Source organism: Nicotiana tomentosiformis, unplaced genomic scaffold (assembly GCF_000390325.3).
Source record: "Nicotiana tomentosiformis unplaced genomic scaffold, ASM39032v3 Un00042, whole genome shotgun sequence".
NCBI classification, from domain to species: Eukaryota; Viridiplantae; Streptophyta; class Magnoliopsida; order Solanales; family Solanaceae; genus Nicotiana; species Nicotiana tomentosiformis.
The window spans coordinates 258,864-284,594 of NW_027174601.1; the positions used below are offsets into that span (position 1 = coordinate 258,864).

The 25,731-nt window shown below is 37.8% G+C and overlaps 1 protein-coding gene and 1 pseudogene across 1 annotated transcript; both read left to right on the plus strand.

The window, feature by feature from the left end:
* Positions 1 to 10,301: 10,301 nt before the first annotated feature.
* LOC138903848 (uncharacterized) lies at positions 10,302 to 11,336 on the plus strand. The gene is made up of 2 exons (XM_070192421.1): positions 10,302 to 10,627; positions 11,225 to 11,336. Exons 1-2 carry the CDS (start codon positions 10,302 to 10,304, stop codon positions 11,334 to 11,336), a joined length of 438 nt encoding a protein of 145 aa, XP_070048522.1.
* Positions 11,337 to 14,362: 3,026 nt separating this feature from the next.
* On the plus strand, positions 14,363 to 16,951 carry LOC108948518 (5-epi-aristolochene synthase-like; annotated as a pseudogene).
* Positions 16,952 to 25,731: the final 8,780 nt, after the last annotated feature.

Below are 25,731 nucleotides of genomic sequence, written 5' to 3' on the forward strand. Positions count from 1 at the left end.
ATATACTTTTGCTTTAGATGCAGTGATCACAGGTATTGTCTTAATGTGCCACAGGGATGCTTCTATACTATTTGACCCTAATTCCACTTATTCATATGTATCATTTTAGTTTAGTCATTATCTATGTATGCCCCGTGAGTCCTTAGTTTCACCTGTTTGTGAACTATGTGTATCAGTCGTGTGTGGTAATTATTGGTGGAGCCTGCTATTTCCAATTCAATTTTATGGTTATATGTTAAATTTTAGTTTTGGTCTGAGACATATTTGTGGATTTGTTATGACCTATAGAGGTTGAGATCGAGGATTTTTCCGGATTTGTGTATGGATGGAATATGAAATTTGAATTTTGTGGTGTCGGAACTTGCGGTAATTCTGTATGACTATGGATTCTATATTTTAGTATAAGAAAGGTAAGAAGAGCAAATTTAAATTCACATAAGGTATTTTAAGAGTGAGTGTTACAGCTGTGGTATTTATGGAGGTGCTTAAGAAGAATACAATGGCTTATGGGCCTTAGGGCGGTGTGATTTTATGTTAGGATGTCTTGTAATGAGCTTTGGGAAAGGATCGTAGTGTTCTAACAAGGAGAAGTGTCAACTTGAGAGTAATTCAGAAGAAACTCGAAGGAAAAAATAACAAAGACAACTTTGTAGTAGGCTAGACTAGTATAGTAATGGTATGCTTGGTTCTTTTGGGTAATTATGATGTGGTGAGGCTCTAGAGATGTTTGGGTGACCTACATAGCTTGAAATAGATAGGGAGATTCAACTCTAATAGCTCGGTTATGTACAACTGGGTTTTGAAGAGTTTTTGATGATTTCTATCATGGTTCGAATCAGATATTTTTCTACCGGTGTGGGGGACATGTTGTGTATTGTGATTTTTCCCGGAAGGAAGCAAGATAAAGGTTTCTAACTAATCGGGTATGTAATTTGTTGGTGACTCAGAGTTGCTAATGAGATTCTCGTGCTTTTCACATGATCGTGCATGAAAGATGTGTTAGTCATTCGAATGCTAGAATTGGGATCAGTTATGATGATTCATATGTCCTATGAATTTGGAGACTGGGAGTTCTCAGAAGCATATTTTTTCAGGGTTGCGGCCTGGTTGAGGTGAGTATTTTATTTAAACTCAGTGGAGGCACTAGTTGCGTTGATTATTTTTGATAGCTACGCGCTATTAGTGCGCATATATGTATGGTTTGAGCCTATTTGTGGGCATCGGAGCAAGTATTCATACTCAGAAGAATTCCTATGCTATGATATGCCTAGAGTTCACTATTAAGTGTAAAGTTATAATGTTTCTCATATTCGTACCTTTGTCGAGAAGTATCTGGACTACACTTAACGTTACAAAGAGACTAAATCCCTAAATAAATTGGGTAGTTGCTATTTTTGTGTTAACTTGCCGATTTGAGTGGTGATAGCACACTTTGCACCTGCCTACTCTATTGCGTGTTATTTATACCAGTCTAGGAGCATGAGAATCTTAATTCATTTATCATATACATGTTTACTCATTTGATTGATCATGTATGATATGCTCTGACTGGGGGCATGTGGATATGCCATGCAGATTATATTATTTACACGTGAGTTGTCCGTGCGGATCCATGTACTGATATTATTGGCACATGAGTTGTCAGTGCAGGTCTAGATATTGATTCTATAGCACCTGAGTTGCCCGTACGAGTGATGTTAATGTGGGTTCTAGAAGAGTTGGTTACTGTTATCAAATATGCGTATCTTGGTTCTACTATATATAATGAGCTTATAGCATTGCAGTTGTGGTGGTGCTTTTTGAACTCACAATACAATTGTCTTCTTTGAGACAATTTCAATTTTTTGGTACACGAGTTGCGCAGTTGTGGCTTGAGTTATAATGGTGTGGCATGTTTGTAGGATAGTTGTCTTTAAAAGTATAAGGTCATTAGTTCTAGAATGTGTACTATCGGATTTGATTACGTTATATTTGGGAGGATGACATCGAAAGTCGGCTTATAAAATGATTATGGTTTGGGTTGGGTCGAGAGAGCTCCATGACTTGTTGATCTAATAAGTGGCTATGAGATTCCGCTTGCTTCTTCAAATAGCAGCAGTGTACGAAGGTTTTGAAATGAAGTTTGGCTTGATATGAGGTTTAATACTGTTACCGTGTTAGTTTTGAGTAGTTACTGTGATCGGAAATGGTGTTGCGAGCATGCGGGTTGCTTAGTATGTTACGTGTTTATATATGCAGTTATGGTTATGTCTTAATACAACTTGTTCAGACTTATACAGTGTGTAGATGTGAGAGTCGGGTGTTGAAAAGAAATTCTGAATGTTGAAAATTGAATTCCAAGGTTTATGCGCTAAGGTTGTAGTAATGATCTTCTATTACGTGGTATTGTCAGGTCTATATGGATTAGGGTGGCATGGGATCACCCCCGGGTATGTGCGTGGTAAGATGTAATAGTGATGTGATGGCTTGGAAACAACACCTGGCACGTTCGAGGACGAATGTATATTTAAGTGGGGGAGAATGTAACGACCTGACCAGTCATTTTGAGTATTTCAGCCATGTTCCCCTCATGTACTGATCAATTTGTTCTTTACAATTGTTGTGTGACTTGCCGGGGTAATTGGTTTGGGTGCGGTGAGGTTTTGGAATGAATTGGGACACTTAGTTCCAAGGTTTAAAACTTAAGTTAAAATAGTGACCGGATGTTGACTTATGTGTAAACAATCCCGGAACAAAGTTTTGATGATTCCAATAGCTCCGTATGGTGATTTTTGAAAGCCCGTAGCTAAATTAAGCTTGAAATAGCTAAAATAAAAATTAAAATTTGGAAGTTTGACCGGGGAGTTGACTTTTTGATATCAGAGTCGGAATCCAGTTTTATAAATTCTCATAGCTCTGTTATGTCATTTATGACTTGTGAGCAAAATTTGAGGTCAATCGAACTTGATTTGATAGATTTCGGCGTCAAATGTAGAAGTTGGAAAGTTTTAGTTTCATTAAGCTTGAATTGGGGTGAGATTCGTGGTATTAGCGTTGTTTAATGTGATTTGAGGTTTCGAATTAGTTCGTATGATATGTTAGGACTTGTTGGGATATTTTAATCGGGTGTGTTTCGAATCATTTTGGGCTACTTTGGATGCTGATTTTCTGATGTCTGGTGTTGTTCTTCGTGTTCACGAGGAGCCTCTCGCGTTCGCGAAAAAGAACTTGGCTTCTGGGATTTTGTTCTTCGCGTTCGCGAAGAAGGAAATCTCTATTGCACAGGTCTAACTTTGGAGTCTCATATCTCGCAATCTATAAGAAATTTGGAGATGATCCAAAAATGAAAGTTGTAGCACTTTGTCTCTAGTTTTTAGAACAGTAAACCATTTGTCATTTGGAGTTGTGTACAAAAAGCTATGGTAGATACACTACATGCTATCTAGGAAGAGTTTGGAAATCTCTACTGCACATGGCTGACTTTGGAAGCTTATATCTCGCAATCTATAAGGGATTGGGAGATGAACAACAAATGAAAGTTATAGCTCTTGGTGTCTAGTTTTCAGAAACCATTAGTTATTTGGAGATGTGTACAAAGAGTTATGACCATTATACTAGAGACTGTCTGGGAAGAGTTTGAAAATCGCAGTTGAGGAATTTGTTCACCGCGAACGCGAGTGGTGGGTCGCGAGCGTGAAGAACAAACCTCTGGGCAGCAGAATAAAGTCCAAATTCGTCTCATTCTTCCATTATTAGACCAAGGAAGCTTGGGTGAGGCGATATTTCGAGAGTGTTTCAAGGAAAATATTGGGGTAAGAATTCCTAACTTGATTTTGGTTAAAATACATGAATCTATTGGTGTTTTTATCATGAAATTAGTGAATTGGGTTGAAAATGGTAAAACTTTTCTATACCTTAAATTGAAGATTTGGAGGTCGATTCGTTGTTGGAATTTGATAAAATTGGTATGGTTAGACTCGTGATTGAATGGGCTTTCGGATTTTGTAACTTTTGTCGGGTGCCGAGACGTGGGGCCCACGGGGCACTTTTTGAGTGCAATTTTGGATTTTTGTTTTGGAAAATTGGTATTTTCATATGGAATTAATTCCAATAATTTGTATTTACTGAATCAAATTAATTGTGGCTAGATACGAGGCTTTCGGAGACCAATTCACGAGGCAAAGGCATAGCGGAGTAAAGAATTACAAGTTTGAGGTAAGTAACACTTCTAAACTTGGTTCTGATGGTATGAATCCCTGAAGTACGTGTTGTATGAATTGTTTTGAGATTACGCACATGTTAGGTGAAGGGCGGGTGGGCATGCATCATAGGAATTATGACTTAGTTGATTCTGTGGAGTTGCATAATTAAATAAATGTCATTATCCGCATATCCTTTGCGTGTAAGAGAAATTGAGCTGAAACTCATATTAAAGATCATGTTTAGGCTACACACCGATATATTTTCGGACCCACATGGGTCGTATTGTTGTTGAACTATTTGTTTAAAATATAATTCCGTACTCAGTCACATCTGTCACTTGCATATCATATCTCAGTCTCTGTTGTTATTTATTGATACATCATATCATTATATCGGGTTGATTTTCATGTCATTAAGAGCCCGAGAGACTGGAGATTCTAAGTGATATTTATGTTTATCTATTTAAGCCTGGATTTGGCTATTATAGCGCTTGGGCTGAAGGAGCCCCTCCGGAATCTGCAGCCCCCACAATGAGCACATTTGATATATATATATGGGATGGATCTTCACTGGGCATGGATCTTGCCATAGATTTATATATTGAGGGATGGATCTTCCATGGGCATGGATCTTGTCCGAATCATTGATATTTCAGGATATATCTTACCCTTAGTTGGATTGGCCTTATACAGTGTTGGGCGACTGACTGTCAGTTGTTCCCTAAGCTGTGAGGGATGGATCTTCCCTAGGCTGGATTAGCCATAAACAGTACTGAGTGATTGAGTATTTTTATATTGTGAATACACGAAGTTTTCACTAAGGTACTGAGATGTAATATTCCTCATATTGTTCAGAATTGATCTATTTTTACTTGTGCTGAGTTTACCTGTTGAACTTGAAAGCATGTCTATATTTATGTACAGTTATTTCTATACTAGATTGTTCCTGCTAAGCTCGTCACTACTTTTAGCCCAGAGGTTAATCTCGTAACTTATTGAGTTGGTTGTACTCATACTACACTCTGCACCTCATGTGCAGATACATGTGCTCCCGGATACGGCGGTTGCTAGACTTGGTGATTTATTTGTTGGAGACTATCAAGGTAGCTTCTTGGCATCCGTAGACCTTGTCTCTATTCCCTTCAGTTATTGTGTTGTTCTATATATTTCAGACAGTATTCTTATCAGTCAGACTTTATTATTATTTAGATGCTCATTTACTTAGTGACACATGGTTTGGGGAGTGTATTTTACATCCGTATGTGGGATTTTTCTATTAAATTTATATTTTGATTTCAAACTTAAAAGAAATTGTGGCTTATTGAGGTTTTTAGCTTGCCTAGTATTGAGATAGGCACCATCACGACATGCGGATTTTGGGTCGTGACACTTTTCCTGTGTACCTTTCCTGCTACACTCTGCATTTCTTGTGCAAGTTTTGGAGTGGTCCAAGCGGCGGTCAGTAGATTGCTCGAATTGATTGCCTGACGGAGACTTGAGGTACAGCTGCACGGCGTCCGTAGCCCTGAAGTCTCCTTCTACCTGATTCTAGTTGTTTATTTCATTTCAGACAGTCATGTTTTCATTCAGACCATTGTTTGTATTACTCTAGTCTCTCATGTACTTGTGACACCAAATCTGGGATTGTATTTAGATATCACTGTTGTTATGACTTTTTCACTCAATTTAAGTTTATTCAGTTCTTGGTTATCATTTGATTTGAATTATTAAAAATCGCTAGAAACTATTCTAATGTTGGCTTGCCTAGCAAGTGAACTATTAGGCTCCATCACGGTCCCGAGGGTGTGAATTCCGGGTCATGACAGTCTGATGTATATTGTTTGCTAAAATAGCTTTTATTCCATTATCATCTAGCACTTGCATTTTGTAATCGTAGTTTTTTGTTGTAGTTTTTTATTGTAATCACTTATATACTTTGTGTTGTTTAGTGTTTTATCTGTAATAGTTTCTTATCCGGATTGAGTTACCTTTCTATTATTTACACTTAACAACTTCTTTGGATTGTTGTTACATATCGTTTTATAATGTATCATATCGTATTGTATTTTATTGTACTGTATTGTTTGATGAATATAATGTTTGGATAGATTGTATCGTTTATTGTTGTTTCATGATATCACACACCAGCAATAAACTTACAATATTATAAAGAAAAATTATAATACAACGTAAATTATTATAAAAAAGGTAGGGTAAATGATAAAATAAAATAATTTAATAATAATGAAGGGTGAGATGAGAGAAAAAGATAAGGTAACAATGCGACCACACCAAATTGGTCGTTACATAAAGTGGCACATTTCGTCGTTACGTAACGACGTATTTAACGATACGATACAATAAAATTTAAGTAACAATCAAAATAAACATCATATTTAATGTAACAATACGATACAATACAATTGATAACAACCATCCAAACAAGCTGTAAGTCTTAAGTCTTCAACCCCAGGTTAGTAAATCAATTTACTGGTTAATTATTTAGATTATCTAATTCTACTTTTAAACTAGCCACTTAACCAAAATCCAAACCGGAGAAGCCGAGAAGTGCAATAACATCTAAGTTTTACTACTTAGAGTGGGGAACCATTAACAATGCCAACTCAAGGGTAAAGACATCCCAAGTAATTTGTTTAGGCCCCAGAGTTTAGGGGCTCCATTTTTTTACTAGTAAATACTTTTTAAAAATTAATATTTTTTTAGAAAAAATGAATATTTTGAAGTAAAAAATTTTAATAGGAAAAACAAGAAGAAAACATTCATTTGTTACTGATGTCGACCAAAGAGATTTGAATAATCTGAAGCGTGAAACGTATTTATAATTTATTTTTAGTGGAAAAGTTTGAGATAACTAGGCGATAAGAATCTTAGAAAAGTCACTCTGAGGGATAGTTTAGACTTATCTTTTGAAATATAAGAATTAAAGGAAATACCATAAGTAGAAATATGTAACGACCCGACCGATCAATTTGAGTATTACAGCTCCGTTCCCTCATTTACTGCTCAATTTATACTTTACAGTTGTTATATGACTTGTCGGGGTAATTGATTCGGGTCCGGTGAGCTTTTGAAATGAATTGAGACACTAAGTCTCCAAGATGAAAACTTAAGTTGAAGAGGTTGACCAGATGTTGACCTATGTGCAAACGACACTGGAATAGAATTTTAATGATTCCTATATCTCCGTATGGTGATTATTGACTTAGGAGCATGTCCGAAAAAATTATTCGGAAGTCCGTAGTTAAATTAGGCTTGGAATGGCTAAAATAAAAATTTAAGTTGGAAGTTTGACTGGGGAGTTGAAATTGGAATAGGTCATTTATGTCATTTATGACTTGTGTGCAAAATTTGAGGTCAATCGGACTTGATTTGATAGGTTTCGGCATTGAATGTAGAAGTTGGAAATTGTTAGTTTTTATTAGGGTTGAATTGGAGTGTGATTTGTGTTTTTGATGTTTTTGATGTGGTTTGTGGGCTCGACTAAGTTCGTATGGTGTTATAGAACTTGTTGGTACATTCAGAAAGGGTCCCGAGTGGCTCGAGTGTGTTTCGGGGTGAGTATTGAGCGAGTTTGGGCATTTCGGCACTCTTCTGTTGTTTAGCAACTTTGGAAGTACGGGGGAGGGGGGGCACATTTTGGAGTGCTTGGGCAAAGCCTCAGGTGCAGACCGCTGAGGAAAGTGCGGGCCGTAGAGGAAATGTGCGGACCGTAGAAATCCTCTCGCGGCAGCAGAAAGAAGATTTTGTAGATTCGATGACCTGACTTCGGAAACTTATATCTTTTAATCTGCAAGGAATTTGGAGATGATTCAAAAAATAAAGTTGTAGCCCTTTGAGTTTAGTTTCAAGAAAGATTTACCATTAATAATTTGGACATTGGTACAGAATGTTATGGTCAATTTACTTAAGCCTGGTAGTTCAGTCACTACTGAAGTGCGGCCGCACAATTTTGATCGCGGCCGCGAAACTTGGAAATGTGCGGACCGCAATAACAATGTGCAGTCAGCACAATGGGAGGTCAGATTTTTGTACTTTATAAACTTGGGTTAGAGTTTTATTTCATATTTGAAATTTGGGAACTCGGGTTATGGCGATATTTTGTGGGATTTTCAAGAAATTCATTGGGATAAGTGATTTTAACTAGGATTTGGTTAATATACATGAATATATCATTGTTTTCATCATTTAATCAGTATTTTAAGATGAAAATTTGGGGGAAATTGTAGAAATTTCATTAAATGAATTTTTGGAATTTGAATGTCGATTCGAAGTCGGATTTGAGTGAAACTAGTACGGTTAGACTCGTAATTGAATGGGTTATCGGATTTTGTGAGTTTCGTTGTATCCTGAGATGTGGCCCCCACAGACAATGTTTGAGTGCAATGTCGGATTTTGTTGGAAAAAATCAGTATTTTCATATGGAATTAATTCCTATAATTTGTATTGACTAAATCGAATTAATTGTGACTAGATTCGAGGTGTTCGAAGGCCGATTCCCGAGCCAAGGGCATAGCAAAATAAACAATTTCATTGTTTGAGGTAAAAAACAGTTCTAAATTTTGTTATGACGGTATGAAACCTTGGATTTGTGATATGTGATTCGTTTTGAGGTGACGCACATGCTAGATGACGAGCGTGTGGGAATGCACCGTAGAAATTGTGAATTGATAAATTTCATGGAACTGTGTGATTGAATAATTTGTTGATATCCGTACATTTTTCACGTATTAGAGAAATAAATCTATAAATCATGTTTAAAATATGTGTTTACATTGTAAGGACCGATAAAGGTTGTGTACTTGTTGAATTATCTGTTAAATTGTTGTTTTGCACTCAGTCACAGTTTTACATGCACATTTCATCTCAGTCTCTATTGTTCATTATTGATGCATCATATCATTACGGTTTGGGCTGCTTATCATGATTTCTGAGAGCCCGAGAGACTGGAGAGGTTGATGACTCAGTGAGGCCGAGATTATGGGATCGTGCTGCACGTCGCGGCATATTTAATTATTATATGCCATGATTGGCTTGTTATAGCGCTTGGGATGAAGGAGCCCCTCCTGAGTCTGTACACACCCCAATGAGCGCAAGTACCTACTGAGTTTGAGTGCCGAGTGCTGAGTGATTGAGAGGAATGAGTGACTGTGAGGAAAGAGTGATTGTTAGGTTGGAGTGAATAAGAGGACTGAGTGATTGTTGCTCTGAGAGGATGCATCGACTTCATTATTGTTGCAATTCAGCTGTCATATATCACTGTTTTGGAAATTTCTAAAAGACATTATCTTCTATTTCAGTCGAATTTGATATGAAATTACTGTTTGAGTTTTGAATATTGAACTTGAAAGCATGCCTACCTTCTTATGTTGGAAATTACTATAATTGGGCTTAGTTGTGAAGCTCCTCACTATCTTTAGCTCTTTATTTAGTATTGTTACTTGCTGAGTTGGCTGTACTCATACTACACCCTGTACTTTGTGTGCAGATCCAGGTATTTCCGGACACAGTGGATGTTGATTTCTTCGCACAGTTGATTTTTCATAGATTCGGAGTTTTCTTGGCTTGGCCGATTATTATCGTCGCTTTGTGGAGGGCTTCTCGTTTATTGCATCACTTTAGACTAAATTAACCCAGAAAGGTGCTCCATTCAGGTGGTCGGATGACTATGAAGAGAGCTTTCAGAAGCTCAAAACTGCCTTGACTACAGCTCCAGTTCTAGTTTTGCCTTCAGCTTCAGGCTCTTATACAGTGTATTGTGATACTTCTCGAATCGGTATTGGGTGTGTCTTAATGCAGGAGGGTAGAGTTATTGCTTATGCTCTGTGCCAGTTGAAGCCACATGAAAAGAACTACTTTGTTCATTATTTAGAATTGGCAGCCATTGTTCATGCATTGATGATTTGGAAACATTATCTCTATGGTGTGTCTTGTGAGGTATTTACAGATCATCCGAGCCTTCAGCACCTATTCAAACAAAAGGATCTATGTTTGAGGTAGCGGAGATGGTTGGAGTTGCTAAAGGACTATGATATCACTATTTTGTATCACCCAGGGAAGGCCAATGTGGTGGCCGATGCCTTGAGTAGAAAGGTGGTAAGTATGGGTAGCCTTGCATTCATTACCGTTAGTGAAAGGCCTCTTGCAGTTGATGTTCGGACCATGGCCAACCAGTTCGTGAGAGTAGATGTTTCGGAGTCTAGTCATGTTCTAGCTTGTGTGGTTTCTTGTTCTTCCTTATGTGATCATATCAGAGAGCGTCAGTATGATGATCTTCATTTGCTTATCCTGAAGGACACAGTTCAGCACGATGATACCAAAGATGTTACTATTGGAGATGATAGGGTATTGAGGATGCAGGTTCAGATTACTATGCCTAACATGGATGGGCTGTATGAATTGAATCTTGAAGAAGCACATAGTTCACGGTATTCCATTCATCCAGGTGCCTCTAAGATGTACCATGACTTGAGGCAGCACTATTGGTGGAGAAAAATGAAGAAAGATATAGTTTGGTTTGTAGCTCGGTGTTTAAATTGTCAACAGGTGAAGTACGAGCATCAGAGACCGGGCGGATTGCTTCAGAGACTTGAAATTCAGAAGTGGAAATGGGAGTGTATTACCATGGACATCATAGTTGGATTCCCATGGACACTGAGAAAGTTTGATGTCGTTTGAATGATTGTAAATCGGTTGACCAAGTCCGCACATTTTATTCCAGTCAGTACTACTTATTCTTCGGAGCGGTTGATTGAGATTTATATTAGCGAGATTGTTCGCCTACACAGTGTGCCAGTGTCCATCATTTAGGATGGGGGAACAAAGTTTACATCGCAGGTTTGGAGAGTAGTGTAGAGAGGTTTGGGTACAGAGGTTCAGTTGAGTACAACATTTCATCATCAGATGGACAGACAATCTGAGCGAACTATTCAGATATTGGAGGATATGCTACGCGCTTGTGTCATTGATTTTGGGGGTTCATGGGATCATTTTTTCCCACTCACGGAGTTTGCTTACAATAACAGCTACAAATCTAGCATTCATATGGCTGTGTATGAGGCTTTATATGGGAGACGGTGTGGGTCTCCGGTGGGCTGGTTTGAGCCGAGTGAGGCTAGGATATTGGGTACTGATTAAGTTCAGGATGCTTTAGAGAAGGTTAAATTGATTCAAAAGCGGGTTCACACGACGCAGTCTAGACAAAAGAGTTATGCCGACCGGAAGGTTCGTGATGTTACTTACATGTTTAGGGATAAGGTACTGCTCAAGGTTTCACCGACGAATGATGTGTTGAGGTTCGGGAAGAATGGTAAGTTGAGCCCTCGGTATATTGGGCCTTTTGAAATACTTAAGAAGATTGGAGATGTGGCTTATGAACTTGCATTGCCGCATAGTCTATCAGGTGTTCATCCAGTGTTTCATGTATCTATGCTTCGGAAGTATGTCGGGGATCCGTCTCATGTTTTAGATTTCAACACAGTGCAGTTGGATGGTAATTTGACTTATAATGTGGAGCCGGTTTTTTGACCGGTAGGTTCAGAAGTTGAGATCAAAGAATATAGCTTTAGTGAAAGTGCAGTGGAGAGGCCAGCCAGTTGGAAAAGCTACCTGGGAGATTGAGAGGGATATGCGAAGCAAATATCCACACCTATTTGAGGCTCTAGGTATGATTCCAAACCCGTTCGAGGACGAACGTTTGCTTAAGAGGGGGAGAATGTAACGATCCGACCGGTAATTTTGAGTATTACAACCCTGTTCTTCCATTTACTACCCAATTTGTACTTTACAATTGTTATATGACTTGCCAGGGTAATTGGTTCGGGTCCGGTGAGGTTTTGAAATGAATTGAGACACTTAGTCTCCAAGATGAAAACTTAAGTTGAAAAGGTTGACCAGATGTTTACCTATGTGTAAATGATCCCGGAATACAATTTTGATGATTCCAATAGCTCCGTATGGTGATTTTCGACTAAGGAGTATGTCCAGAAAAAATATTCAGAAGTCCGTAGTTAAATTATGCTTGAAATGGCTAAAATATAAATTTAAGTTTGAAAGTTTGACTGGGGAGTTGACTTTTTCATATAGGGGTCGGAATACGATTTTGGAAATTGGAATATGTCTGTTCTGTCATTATTGACTTGTGTGCTAAATTTGAGGTCAATCGAACTTGATTTGATAGGTTTCGGCATTGAATGTAGAAGTTGGAAATTGCTAGTTATCATTAGGCTTGAATTGGAGTGCGATTTGTATTTTTGAGTCAGAGTATGTACACACCCTTAGTGAGCGCATGTACCTACTGAGTGCGAGTGCCGAGTGCTGAGTGATTGAGAGGAATGAGTGGCTATACGGAAAGAGTGATTGTGAGGTTTGAGTGAATGGGATGATTGAGTGGATGTTGCTCTATGATGGTGCATTGATTTCATTATTATTGCACTTCAACTGTCATATATCATTGTTTTAGAAATTTCTGAGAGACATTATCTTCTGTTGCAGTCGAATTTGATATGGAATTACTGTTTGAATTTTTAATGCTGAAGTTGAAAGCATGCCTACATTCTTATGTTGGAAATTACTGTAATTTGGGCTTAGCTGTGAAGCTCGTCACTATCTTCAGCTCTTTATTTAGTATTGTTGCTTGCTGAGTTGGTTGTACTCATACTACACTCTGCACTTCGTGTGCAAATCAAGGTGTTCCCAGACACAGTGGGTGTTGATTTCTTCGCACAGTTTGTTTTCCGGATATTCCGAGGTAGCTGCTTGACGTCCGCAGACCTTGACTCTCTTCCTTTAATTTTTTTATATTGTTCTATATTTTCAGACAGTGTTTTTATCAGTCAGACTTTGTTACCATTTAGATGCTTATGTACTTAGTGACACCAGGTTTTGGGAGTGTATTTATATCTAGTATTTGTGGGATTTTCTCTTAAACTTAATTATTATGTTTTCAATATTTAAAAGAAATTATGGGTTATTGATGTTGTCGGCTTTCCTAGTATTGAGATAGGCGCCATCACGACAGGTGTGATTTTTAGGCCGTGACAAAATAATATCCTAATCCATATACTCTATCAGCTAACAAGACTTGATTCTTTTTCAAATATCTATATTTCTTAACGAATAATGTTCCTATAATAGTTGCATTCGCGGGAAGAAGTTTATCAAATTTTAATGTAATACAATCTTACCTAGGATCAACAATGTCACAAGAGACATTAAAATGGATTAGATATATTATTAAGCGAAAAAATATTATTAGAATAACTTGATTATAAACAAAATATTAATAATTTTGTGTCTCAAAATGTAAAGAAAATAGACTTAAATTAAAAATATATAATTTGTTTTTTTTTTTAAAAAATAATAAGGCCCCTCATCAAAATTTGGCTTTAGGCCACCAACGATTTGAACCGCCCCTGGAACCATAAAATTAGAACTCTAACCAGAAGTATCAAAATTTCTAATATTGTTCCCAAATAAAGTGTTTTAAACGATTCTTGAAAAGCGAAACAAGACACTTAATTTGAATAGAGTAGTATTCAATAAAATTCGTAACTGATTTAAAGTTAAACAGACCACACATAGCCAATAATGAATCAAATGGCTACTGGTTGGCTTACTAGCCAGTTAGTATACAGTCTATGACGAAGCCAGAATTTTTATTAAGGGGTGTCGAAATATAAAAAAGTAAATACACGAAAAATCAAAGAGAGCCAACGTATAGTAAAATATACATAAAACAAAAAAATTTATCTAACAATACAATGTAATTTTCTAGCGAAGCGGTGTCTTTTGACACCTCTTGTTTGAATGTGGCTACGTCGCTGTATACAGTCAAGTAAATCCTAAGGTAGACTTTTTTGTAATTCTTTCCTAATTACAATTAACATGAGTTTCGAAAATTTATACACATTTAATTTATACAAATTGCATCCATGTAAAACCTTTTATATATAAAAAGTATGGAAAACCTTTACGGAAGTCCACAGTTTGGACAAGAAGGGCTGCTGCCTGGTTACTAGCTAGAATAAAATCAAGTAAGGCAACCAGGAGATGATTAAATTATATTTACAATAAAAATATTAATTAGAGTTGGCTGCGCATCTCTCACCACTATATATACTTCTCCCTTCTCTTAATTTAAGTCATCAATTTTCAACAATTGAGAGTTCCTTTCCTTCTTCCTTAAAAGAACTAAAACAATATTCTCATCTTTAATTAGCAATGGCCTCAGCAGCAGTAGCCAACTATGAAGAAGACATTGTTCTCCCCGTCGCCGACTTCTCCCCTAGTCTCTGGGGTGATCAGTTCCTTTCATTCTCCATTGATAATCAGGTAATTTAACTAATACTACTATTCTTTATTTATAGTTTGTTCTCCATCGATAATCAGGTAGTTTATTTATGTTGAACAACATTAATTTTGCTAATTTCAGTTTAATGTACACTACATATAGGTTGCGGAAAAGTATATATATGCTCAAGAGATTGAAGCATTGAAGGAACAAACGAGGAGTATCCTGTTAGCAACCGGAAGGAAATTGGCCGATACATTGAATTTGATTGACATTATTGAACGCCTTGGTATATCCTACCACTTTGAGAAAGAAATTGATGAGATTTTGGATCAGATTTACAACCAAAACTCAAACTGCAATGATTTGTGCGCCTCTGCACTTCAATTTCGATTGCTCAGGCAACACGGTTTCAACATCTCTCCTGGTAAGTTCATCATGAAGTTGTTAAAATTATTATCCATTTATTGGAAGAAGGCTAATTCATCTTGAGTTTTCTTTCTTGAAATACCAGAAATTTTCAGCAAATTCCAAGATGAAAATGGCAAATTCAAGGAGTCTCTTGCTAGTGATGTCTTAGGATTATTAAACTTGTATGAAGCTTCACATGTAAGGACTCATGCTGACGATATCTTAGAAGACGCACTTGCTTTCTCCACTATCCATCTTGAATCTGCAGCTCCACATTTGAAATCTCCACTTAGGGAGCAAGTGACACATGCCCTTGAGCAATGTTTGCACAAGGGTGTTCCTAGAGTCGAGACCCGATTCTTCATCTCATCAATCTATGACAAGGAACAATCGAAGAATAATGTGTTACTTCGATTTGCCAAATTGGATTTCAACTTGCTCCAGATGTTGCACAAACAAGTACTTGCTGAAGTATCAAGGTACGATATATAAAAACGATGGACCCTTTTTGATTGATCATATCTCAAGTACTGATGTTAATTTGTTATGATGCAGGTAGTGGAAAAATTTGGATTTTGTAACAACACTTCCATATGCTAGAGATCGAGTAGTTGAATGCTACTTTTGGGCATTAGGAGTTTATTTTGAGCCCCAATACTCTCAAGCTCGCATCATGCTCGTTAAGACCATATCAATGATTTCGATTGTCGATGACACCTTTGATGCTTACGGTACAGTTAAAGAACTTGAGGCATACACAGATGCCATACAAAGGTATGAACTTCATCAATTCACTTATTCCTTGATAGTGAATGTCGTCGTGAAAAGATTAATACGAATTTCGAATTCACCTTAATTTTGTCATCCTGCAGATGGGATATCAACGAAATTGATCGGCTTCCTGATTACATGAAAATCAGTTATAAAGCTATTCTAGATCTCTACAAGGATTATGAAAAGGAATTGTCTAGTGCCGGAAGATCTCATATTGTCTGCCATGCAATAGAAAGAGTATGTTCGAGCAACTTAACTATCGAAATACATTTTTTCCTTAATCCATTTCTCACTTTGGTTTACCTTGTGTTCGTCTTTTAGTGATTAGAAACTTGATACAGTTCAATCAAAATTTTCTAACACTTGAACATATATATGTTTTGTATTCACAGATGAAAGAAGTAGTAAGAAATTATAATGTCGAGTCAACATGGTTTATTGAAGGATATATGCCACCTGTTTCTGAATACCTAAGCAATGCACTAGCAACTACCACATATTACTACCTCGCGACAACATCGTATTTGGGCATGAAGTCTGCCACGGAGCAAGATTTTGAGTGGTTGTCAAAGAATCCAAAAATTCTTGAAGCTAGTGTAATTATATGTCGAGTTATCGATGACACAGCCACGTACGAGGTATGATTTGCATCTCAAGAAATTATATCATTATATGGGATTTAGACAAACAAAGTGTTGCGACGACAATTAAGGCAATATAAAAGCTAACCTTTAATTTATCTGCTTTCTAGGTTGAGAAAAGCAGGGGACAAATTGCAACTGGAATTGAGTGCTGCATGAGAGATTATGGTATATCAACAAAAGAGGCAATGGCTAAATTTCAAAATATGGCTGAGACAGCATGGAAAGATATTAATGAAGGACTTCTTAGGCCCACTCCCGTCTCTACAGAATTTTTAACTCCTATTCTCAATCTTGCTCGTATTGTTGAGGTTACATATATACACAATCTAGATGGATATACTCATCCGGAGAAAGTTTTGAAACCTCACATTATTGCCCTGCTTGTGGACTCTATCGAAATTTGAGCTGCCAATTGTTGCTCATCTTAAAGAATCTTCATTCTTCTGTGTTAAGAAAGTAGTTATATATGTTTTATTGTATAATTAAGTTGTTAGGAAGCTGCTTTTGCGGTTGTGCAGTGGACTTCCTAACTAGGACCTCCTTAAGATCCTTGTAAGAAATAATCTTCAAGTGTTATGAATCCGCATTGTGGAGAAATCTTTTTATATGACAATAAGTTATGTTATGAAGAATGTTATGGGGGTCTCTTGTGACCTATTTGTCAGTGTATGAAGTAATTTGAGCCTGTCGAAAAAATGGTAATCTGAGCCTTTTGCTCGTCCTTCCTTTAGTATTTCTTTTTATCATACTTGGTCTCACAAAAAATGGTTTTTGGCACCTTTGTTTTTCCTTGTGGCGCATGTGTATATACATCTGAAACATTTACTTAAAGGTTAAGAGGACATTGACATATTGAATCAACACTAGTGTTATTGGCATACACGAGAGAATCTATGTGTAAAGGACGGGGTGGTACCCCACCCACAAGACTTGGTCGAGACTATTGTTTATCGAAAAAACGGAACAGTTGAATTTATACGTGGTTTATAGACAAGCGAATTAATTTAATCCTAAAATAATAGACGAATTAGATAAAAATGTAATTCCTAGCCTTGAGTTGGAGAAAAAATAGAAGAAATAGTGATTCCATGAGAAAGGCTTTCGGGTACCACAACAATGATATCAAAGAATAAAAAGATAAAATTGTATTAAGCTTTGAATAGAATGTAATGTATGTTTTCCAGAATTTTTTTTTTTCTACAATAATAATAGAGCTCATTGTTTATAGCTGCATATAGGGAAGAAGGTCCTAGGATCAAGCCCCTATTTAATATCAATTATGAAGGCCATTGAAGAATGTGTAACGGCGGGAATGAATGCCATATTCTTTTGTAACGGGCAGTGTACTAAATGCTGTAGAATATTCTTCATTAAATGCTACCGGGTGGCAGACATTTATTTCATCTTTATGACTATCATTCTCTCCGGTAACAGACGAGATCATTGCCTTCGGTTTCAGCTATCCTCTATCTTCAACTCCACGTGTCACTTTCTCGTGCGATAATTTAATATTACATATTTTACCCCATACAAATAGTTCCCATGCTTTCCGGTGGCATAACTTTGTGTCACCGGATGTTGGTAGAAACATTCTTTTTGACGAAAAATTTACAGACCCCCTCTAAAAAATTTCTGACGGTTGATTAGATGCACATCTCTCCACATTTAATGCCCCGAACACGAGTCATCCCATGATTTAGCATTAGTGTTGCCGATTATCGAGATAATTATGGCAACGAATTTAGCCGCCTATACCTTCACTTATACGCAGCAACTTCCTTCATTTACATTTCATAATACTCCAAATTTTCTAAGACTCTCTATACTCAAATCATCCTTCAACATTAACCTTTTTTTAGCTTCCTTCTTTGAGAATACCCCCCCCCTCCCGATAAAAAATGGCCTTATCTTCAAGAAAACCTAGTTCTTCAAACAACAAAGGCAAAGCTGATGATGCTGCTCCCCCCACGGTGAGTACCATCATCCCAAAGAACCTGATTACCACCAAAGATTTCGAAGAGAAGTTTCCTTCTGCTAACCCTCGTACGTGGGTTGTTAGCGTATACCCTTGGTCTATCCATCTTTTAAGTATCCCCACTATGAAGAGAGACTGCCATTGTCAAGATTTGGACATTATCGCTCCCGACCTGGTAGATCAGATAACTTTACCCAAGAAGGGTTATACATATTTTTACACGTATCCCTTTACTTTTAGAGTGTTTTCTTTGAGGGGAGAGCTTGATTCCGTTATTGTGGAGTTCTATCTCCACTATCAAGTGTGTTTAGCATAAGTAAGACCTTTCGTGTGGAGGATAATTTCTTGTCTTCAGTGCCTGTGCCAGGAGATGGGATATCCTTATCTCGAGAGATGAACCTCTATTCCCTCAAAATCTTCTGTGGGGGAGTGATTAACTTCAGCAAGCGAGGTCACCATGCACTGATGTCCAGCATAGATGATGAAAGCGACAGTGGGTGATTGTAACCGTTTGTTTCAGTCGCCACCAGTGACATCATCCCGGCCTCGGCTCCGGCTTTCCAAGAATTATGGAACCACACTCGTAAGTCTATCGTTGATTTCTTCTTCTGTTAAAGATCATTCTTCATCAGTATTGTCTCATTCTAAAGTTGTTTTTATTTTCAACTTGTAGTTAAGTTGTCTTATGTTGTTTTTGGTGTTGTTACTTTTTACGTATCACTCATGGTGAACTTTTATTTTTTATGAAGAAAATAAATTTTTCTAGTCTTCAGTCGGATCCAAGATGAGTAGTGAAGATTTATGCCTTTCGGATAGTGCTAAAACTCACACAATATTAAGATAAAAGAAAATTTTCTCTTATTTGGTTATAAAAAAGTCCTATGTTAATACAATATCTGGTAGAACAAAATTAATTGAGGGCTCTGGAAGAGCATTTTTATTACTACCTGGAGAAACGATATTGACTATTAATAATGCATTGTATTGTAGTAAGTCTCAAAGAAACTTGTTGAGTTTCAAAGCTATTTGCAAAAATAACTACCATGTTAACATCCCGGAAAGATTGAATACCTTTATATTACTACAATAAAAGTGGGGAAATATTTGTGCATGAAACATTACCCGCCTTTTCTTCTTGGTTATACCACACAAACATTGGTGTGGTTGAATCACATTCCATACTAAACTAAAGGTTTACTACTTCTAATGATTTTATCATTTGGCATGACCGGTTGGGCTATCCCGATTTTAATATGATACGCAGAATAATAGAAAGTTCAAATGGGCACCATTGAAGAATAAGAAGATTCTTGAATTTAAGGAATTCTCTTGTGCTGCTCGTTCTCAAGGAAAATTGGTTATTAAACCATCAACAACAAAAGTTGGGATTGAATCCCCTGCATTTTTGGAACGTATACAGGGTGATATATGTGGGCCTATATCATTTGGACCATTCAAGTATTTTATGGTCCTGATAGACGCATCTAGAAGTTGGTCACATGTGTTCTTATTGCCAACTCGCAATATGGTATTTGCGAGATTGTTGGCCCAAATAATAAGGTTAAGAGCACAATTTCTAGGTTATGGAATTAAGACAATTCATCTTGATAATGCTGGTGAATTTACATCTCAGGCCTTTACTAATTATTGTATGACCACTGGAATAAAAGTTGAGCATACGGTTGCTCACGTTCATACTCAGAATGTTCTAGCATAATCGTTGATTAAATGCCTCCAATTAATAGCTAGATTATGGCTAATGAGGACAAAACTTCTCCTTTCGATGTGGGGACATGCTATTTTACATGCACAAGCACTTGTGCGCATAAGGCCAACCAGTTACATGCACAAGCACTTGCTCCACCACAATGCACAAAGATGGGTCCCCAAAGAATGTTGGGAGTATATATTGGTTATAGATCTCCTTCTATTATTAAATATATGGAGCCTATGACAGGAGGTTTGCTTACAGCCAGATTTGCTGATTGTCATTTTGATGAATCTATTTTCTAACATAAGGGGGAGAAAATAAATATATGGAAAAAGAGATAGATTGGAATGTATTATCTATATCTCATTTGGATCCTTGTACAAATCAATGTGAACAACAAGTTCCAAAAATCATTTATATGCCAAATGTTGCAAATCAATTGCCAGATGCATTTACTAACCTTCCACAGGTTACTAAATAGCTGTAAATGCTCCAATTCAAGTTGATGTTCCAGTTGGACGGTATGATAATGCAAACGAGTCTATGCCACACCTTAAATACCGTAGACCAATCGGTTCCAAGGATATGAATCCCCGAAAAAAAAAGGAGCAAATGATCAAGTTGATCATAATGAGGAGGCAATTTCTCAAGAAGAGCATAAAGACATAACAACTGATAAGACCTCACAGGAGGTTCAAGCACCTGGAAATGATTAAAATAAAGCGATCTTAATAAGTTATGTCTCTACGGAAAAAGGTGGAATCGAAATAATGTTGTTGACAACAATTTTGCATATAATATTGCAGTTGAAGTAATGCAACAAGATGAGGATCTTGAACCAAAATATGTCGATGAATGTCGACCGAGAAATGATTGGCCAAAATGGAAAAATGCAATTCAAGCGGAATTGGCTTCACTCAAAAAATGTGAAGTTTTCGGACTAATAGTCTGAAAGCATGAAGGTGTCAAGCCAGTGGCGTACAAATGGGTTATTGTGCGAAAATAAATAAGAAAGGTGGAGTCATAAGATATAAAGCACGACTTGTTGCACAAGAGTTTTCGTAAAGGCCTAACATTAAATATGTGGTAGATGCAATTACCTTCAGGTATCTAATAAATATGGCAGTCCATGAAAAGCTTGATATGCGGTTAATGTATGTTGGCACAACATACTTATATGGCTCATTGGACATGAAAGTTTTATGAAAATACCTGAAGGATTTAAAGTTCCTAAAGCACATAAAAGTTCAAGGGAAACTTGTTCAATAAATCTTCAGAAATCCTTATATGAATCAAAGCAATCAGGGAGGATGTGGTTGTCACGACCAAACCTAACCCTTGTCATGATGGCGCATATCGTGTAACTAGGCAAGCCGGCTCATTTCCAAAACAAACCGATATTTTCATTTCAAGAAAATTAAAAACCTTCGTAAAGGAGTTCAAATCAAAATAAAAGTGCGGAAAAGAATAGCACGATATCCGAGTGTCACTAGTCATGAGAATCTACTACAATCTGTCTAACAATATCAAGGCTAACTCAGCCTGGAAAATAGCTAAATACAGCTAGAGGAAGATAAGAGGAAGAAGAGCAGGGGCTGGGGTCACCAAGCAGCTACCTTACTATCCCTGAGAAAATCTGCAACCAAAATAATCAACAACCACTACCGTGTCCAGCTACACCAGGATCTGCACACAAGGTGCAGGGATTAACGTGAGTACGCCAACTAAGTAAGTCATAACAATAAATAAAGACTGAACAGTAGTGACGAGCTATAAAGCATATAACATTCATATCGGGAAATTTCAGTAGAATACCACATGCTTTAAAATCAGGATTGAATCAAAACATCTCGCATAAACCCAGTTCCAGTAAAAATTATTTAAAGATATTTTTCAACAGTTTTCAAATAGAGAAAAAATGCAAAGGTGAGCAAAAATGATGAAATCATAAACAGCCGCTCGGGCAAAACATCACTCATATACCGCCCATCGGGCAAATCTCACAATCACTCGTGCCACTCGGGCATACATCACAATCACTCTTGCCACTCGGCCATACCTCACAATCACTCATGCCTCCCAGTCACTCATGCCTCCCATTCACTCAGCACTCGGCTCTCGGCACTCGCACTCAGTAGGTACATGCGCTCACTGGGGGTGTGTACAGACTCCAGAGGGGCTCCTTTAGCCCAAGCGCTATAATCTGCACGGACAACTCACGTGCTATAATTATAAAGTATGTTGAAGGCGGGCAGTCCTAATCAACACTCATCATCACAATAAGGCCCTCGGCCGATATCAAACATGTTGCGGCATGCAACCCGATCCCATAAATATGCAATATGCTGCGGCGTGCATCCCGATCCCATAAATATCCTCACGAATCAGGCCCTCGGCCTCACTCAGTCATAAACCTCTCAAGCCACTTGGGCATTTCACTAAAACAGGGCATTCGGCCCAAAACATTTATATGCATCAAAATAGAGTCATAAAACTTAGTTATGCGGTAAACAAGTATAAACATGACTGAGTATAGATTTTCAATCGAAAATAGTTATAGGATAATAAGTAAAGGCCCCTAAGGGTCCAAACAACACTGGCATAAGGCCCAAACATGGCATTCAACCCAATTTACAGAAACTCTTTCTAAAAGATATAAGTATCAAATATTTTCAACAGAGTATGCAACTTTACAGTTGCTACAAGACGTACCAAGTCACAATCCCCAACAGTCCACGCCCACACGTCCGTCACCTAGTATGTGCGTCACGAAAAATAGTAAAATGATATAAAATTCGGGGTTTCGTACCCTCAGGACTAGATTTACAATCCTTACTTACCTCAAACCGGTCAAATCTCTACCCTGCAATGCTCTTACCTCTGGACTCGACCTCCAAATGCTCCGAATCTACTCACAATCAGTACAATACCATCAATACGCGCTAATGGAATGAATTCCATAAGAAAAGCTTCAAAATTAGACCAAAACCCGAAATTGGCTCAAACCTGGCCCCCGGGTCCACATCTCGAAATCCGATAAAATTCACAAAACTAGAAACCTCATTCACTCACAAATCTAACCATACCAAATTCATCAAAATCTGACATCATTTGGTCCTTCAAATCCTTAAATTACTTTCCAAATATTCCAAGCCCTAACCCCTCATTTTCACTAATTATAATGACTAAACAACGGAAAATCACCATATATACAAGTATTAGGGCTCAAGGAACTTACCTCACTGATAGCCCTTGAATCACCCTTCAAAAATCACTCCAATAGCTCCAAAAGCCGACTTGAAAATGGTGGAAATGAACCAAATTCGCCAAGGGTTCTATTTATGGTTTCTGCCTAGGTTTTTTGCACCTGCGGGGTCTTTTTCCGCGCCTGCGAGACCGCAACTGCGGTCAAGGCGCCACATCCGCAAACTCCACTTAATTCCCCAGTTTTCGTACCTGCGCTGCAGGCCTCGCAAATGCGGCGCCTTCGAATCAAATTTCCGACCTTCGAAATTTCTTATAAGATTAGAAGTTCGCATCTACATACCGTATAAGTCTGAACAGGTTGTACCAAAAGCCATAAACATCACTCAAATACTCAAATTCAAATACCGCATAGTTTGAATGCTCGAAGCAATGATTTCAAATCACAATATCTACTCAAATCAACCTAGTGCTGGTAATAAACCTCATATCACACAAAATCTCGTTCTAAAACTTTCGTACACTGCCGATGATGAAAGGAACATACCTAATTCATAACCATTCATTATACCATTAGGTCATGGAGCTCATGTTCCTTCTAAAGAACTATAGCCAATTTCAAAGCCGACTTCCGATATTATCCTCCCAATTATACCACAATCAAATCTGATAGCATCCATTCTAGGCCCAATGACCTCGTCTCATCCAACACGACCGCTCTAGTGACATGACACATTAATACAATCTAAAGCCACAACCCGTGCGATCCGTGCACCAGATAGCAACATTCCAAATGTACCCAATCGTAACAATGACCCAAATAGGAGAACCATTCTGCAAGCTCGACGAGTACCACCCTGACACAATGCTAAGAACCTATCATACATCGCAGAACCATAACACGCGAATCTTACACGAGGGATCATATTTCCACATAACTCTACTACAATACGCGACCCTATCCAAATACTGGTCCATATGAAACACCTCAAGCCACCTGTTAAAATCAATAACCATGCGCAATTCGACAGCAAGTACCCAAAGTGCATTACCATAACCACGGAGAAGAAAATGACACCATGCCACATAAAACCCAAAAGAACATAACCAATACGTCATCAACCAAGCAATATCCAATACTATTCTCGCTCAAATTCCTCTATAAGGCCACAATAGAACCGCGCCATATGTGCATATAACCAACGAATCACAACTCCTCGTAGCATAGAAGAGTAACTCACAGATAATTTCAGAACACAAATAAGGTTCACATCAACCGAATGGCACATCCTTCAACAATAGCAGTATGGAGCCAATCAATTCGGCTCGGTGTAGAATACACATCCTAATTGGGCCTACCAATGGGCCCCAAATCAACTATGGTCAGCCACCAATAGATAAATAACCTCCGAAAGTCCACAATGACGGAATCATAATACCTTCTATCATCTGGCTAGCTCCGGCCACAACTTCATAGTCCACAACCATGAAACATTATGCTCCTGAGAACTCCCAATCTCCAATTCCATAGAACACATGAATCACCATAGTTGATTCAACCTCCACCGCCCGAATGCCTAACACCTCTCTCATACACAATCATCCTACGAGAAATACTTAAAAAAAATTCTTCAGTGCGACCTCGCAAGAATTTGAATATCAACAGTCGATCAACCAGGAGAGTGCCGCAATACCAGCGAAGTACCCATAAATCAAAATACACTGCCCCTTCTGAAATGTACACTCTCATCAGGCTATACCAGATAGTAATATCATTTACCTAGTCATCAAAAAACGTTCATGCGGCCTAAGAATTTATGTCCTTCCCTTCAAAACTCTACTGTGACCTTGTACATGTAAATCCTATTCCCGCACAACACACCACATCTATTATGCCATCATGTGACAAGCCTAAGAATTCCATTATCAACTCTGAGTCACTAGTAAATTACATACCTTATTAGTCAGAAACCTCTTTCTTGCTTCTTTCTAGGAGGAAATCATAACACACAACACGTTCCATACATCGGTAGAAAATATTCGGTTCAAACCATGGTAGAACCCATCATGAACACTTTGAAATCCATTTGCACATAACCAAGCTATCTGAACTGAATTCCTCTAACTCCACCAAGCCACACAGGTTGCCAAATTCGAGAGCATTGCTACGAAAAACCTGTAGATACTAGCCACATCATAAGTACCCAAAGAACCGATCATACCCATTATTGTGCTAACCCAACCTACTACCAAGTTGTCCTATTCCTCCAAGTTCTTTCTAAATTACCTTAAAATTGCTACTTTTTCCTTGTTAGAACACTACTATCCTTAACTAAAACTTAACCCACGAACTCTAGCATAGAATCACGCCACCCTAAGGCTTATAAGCCGCTGAATTCCCTTTTTATGTATCCCAAAGGTTCCACGACCAAAAATGCTTACTCCGAAGAGACTTTATGTGAACCTAAAACTATTTCCTTTACCTTCTTGATACTAAAATACATAATTCACAATGATATAAG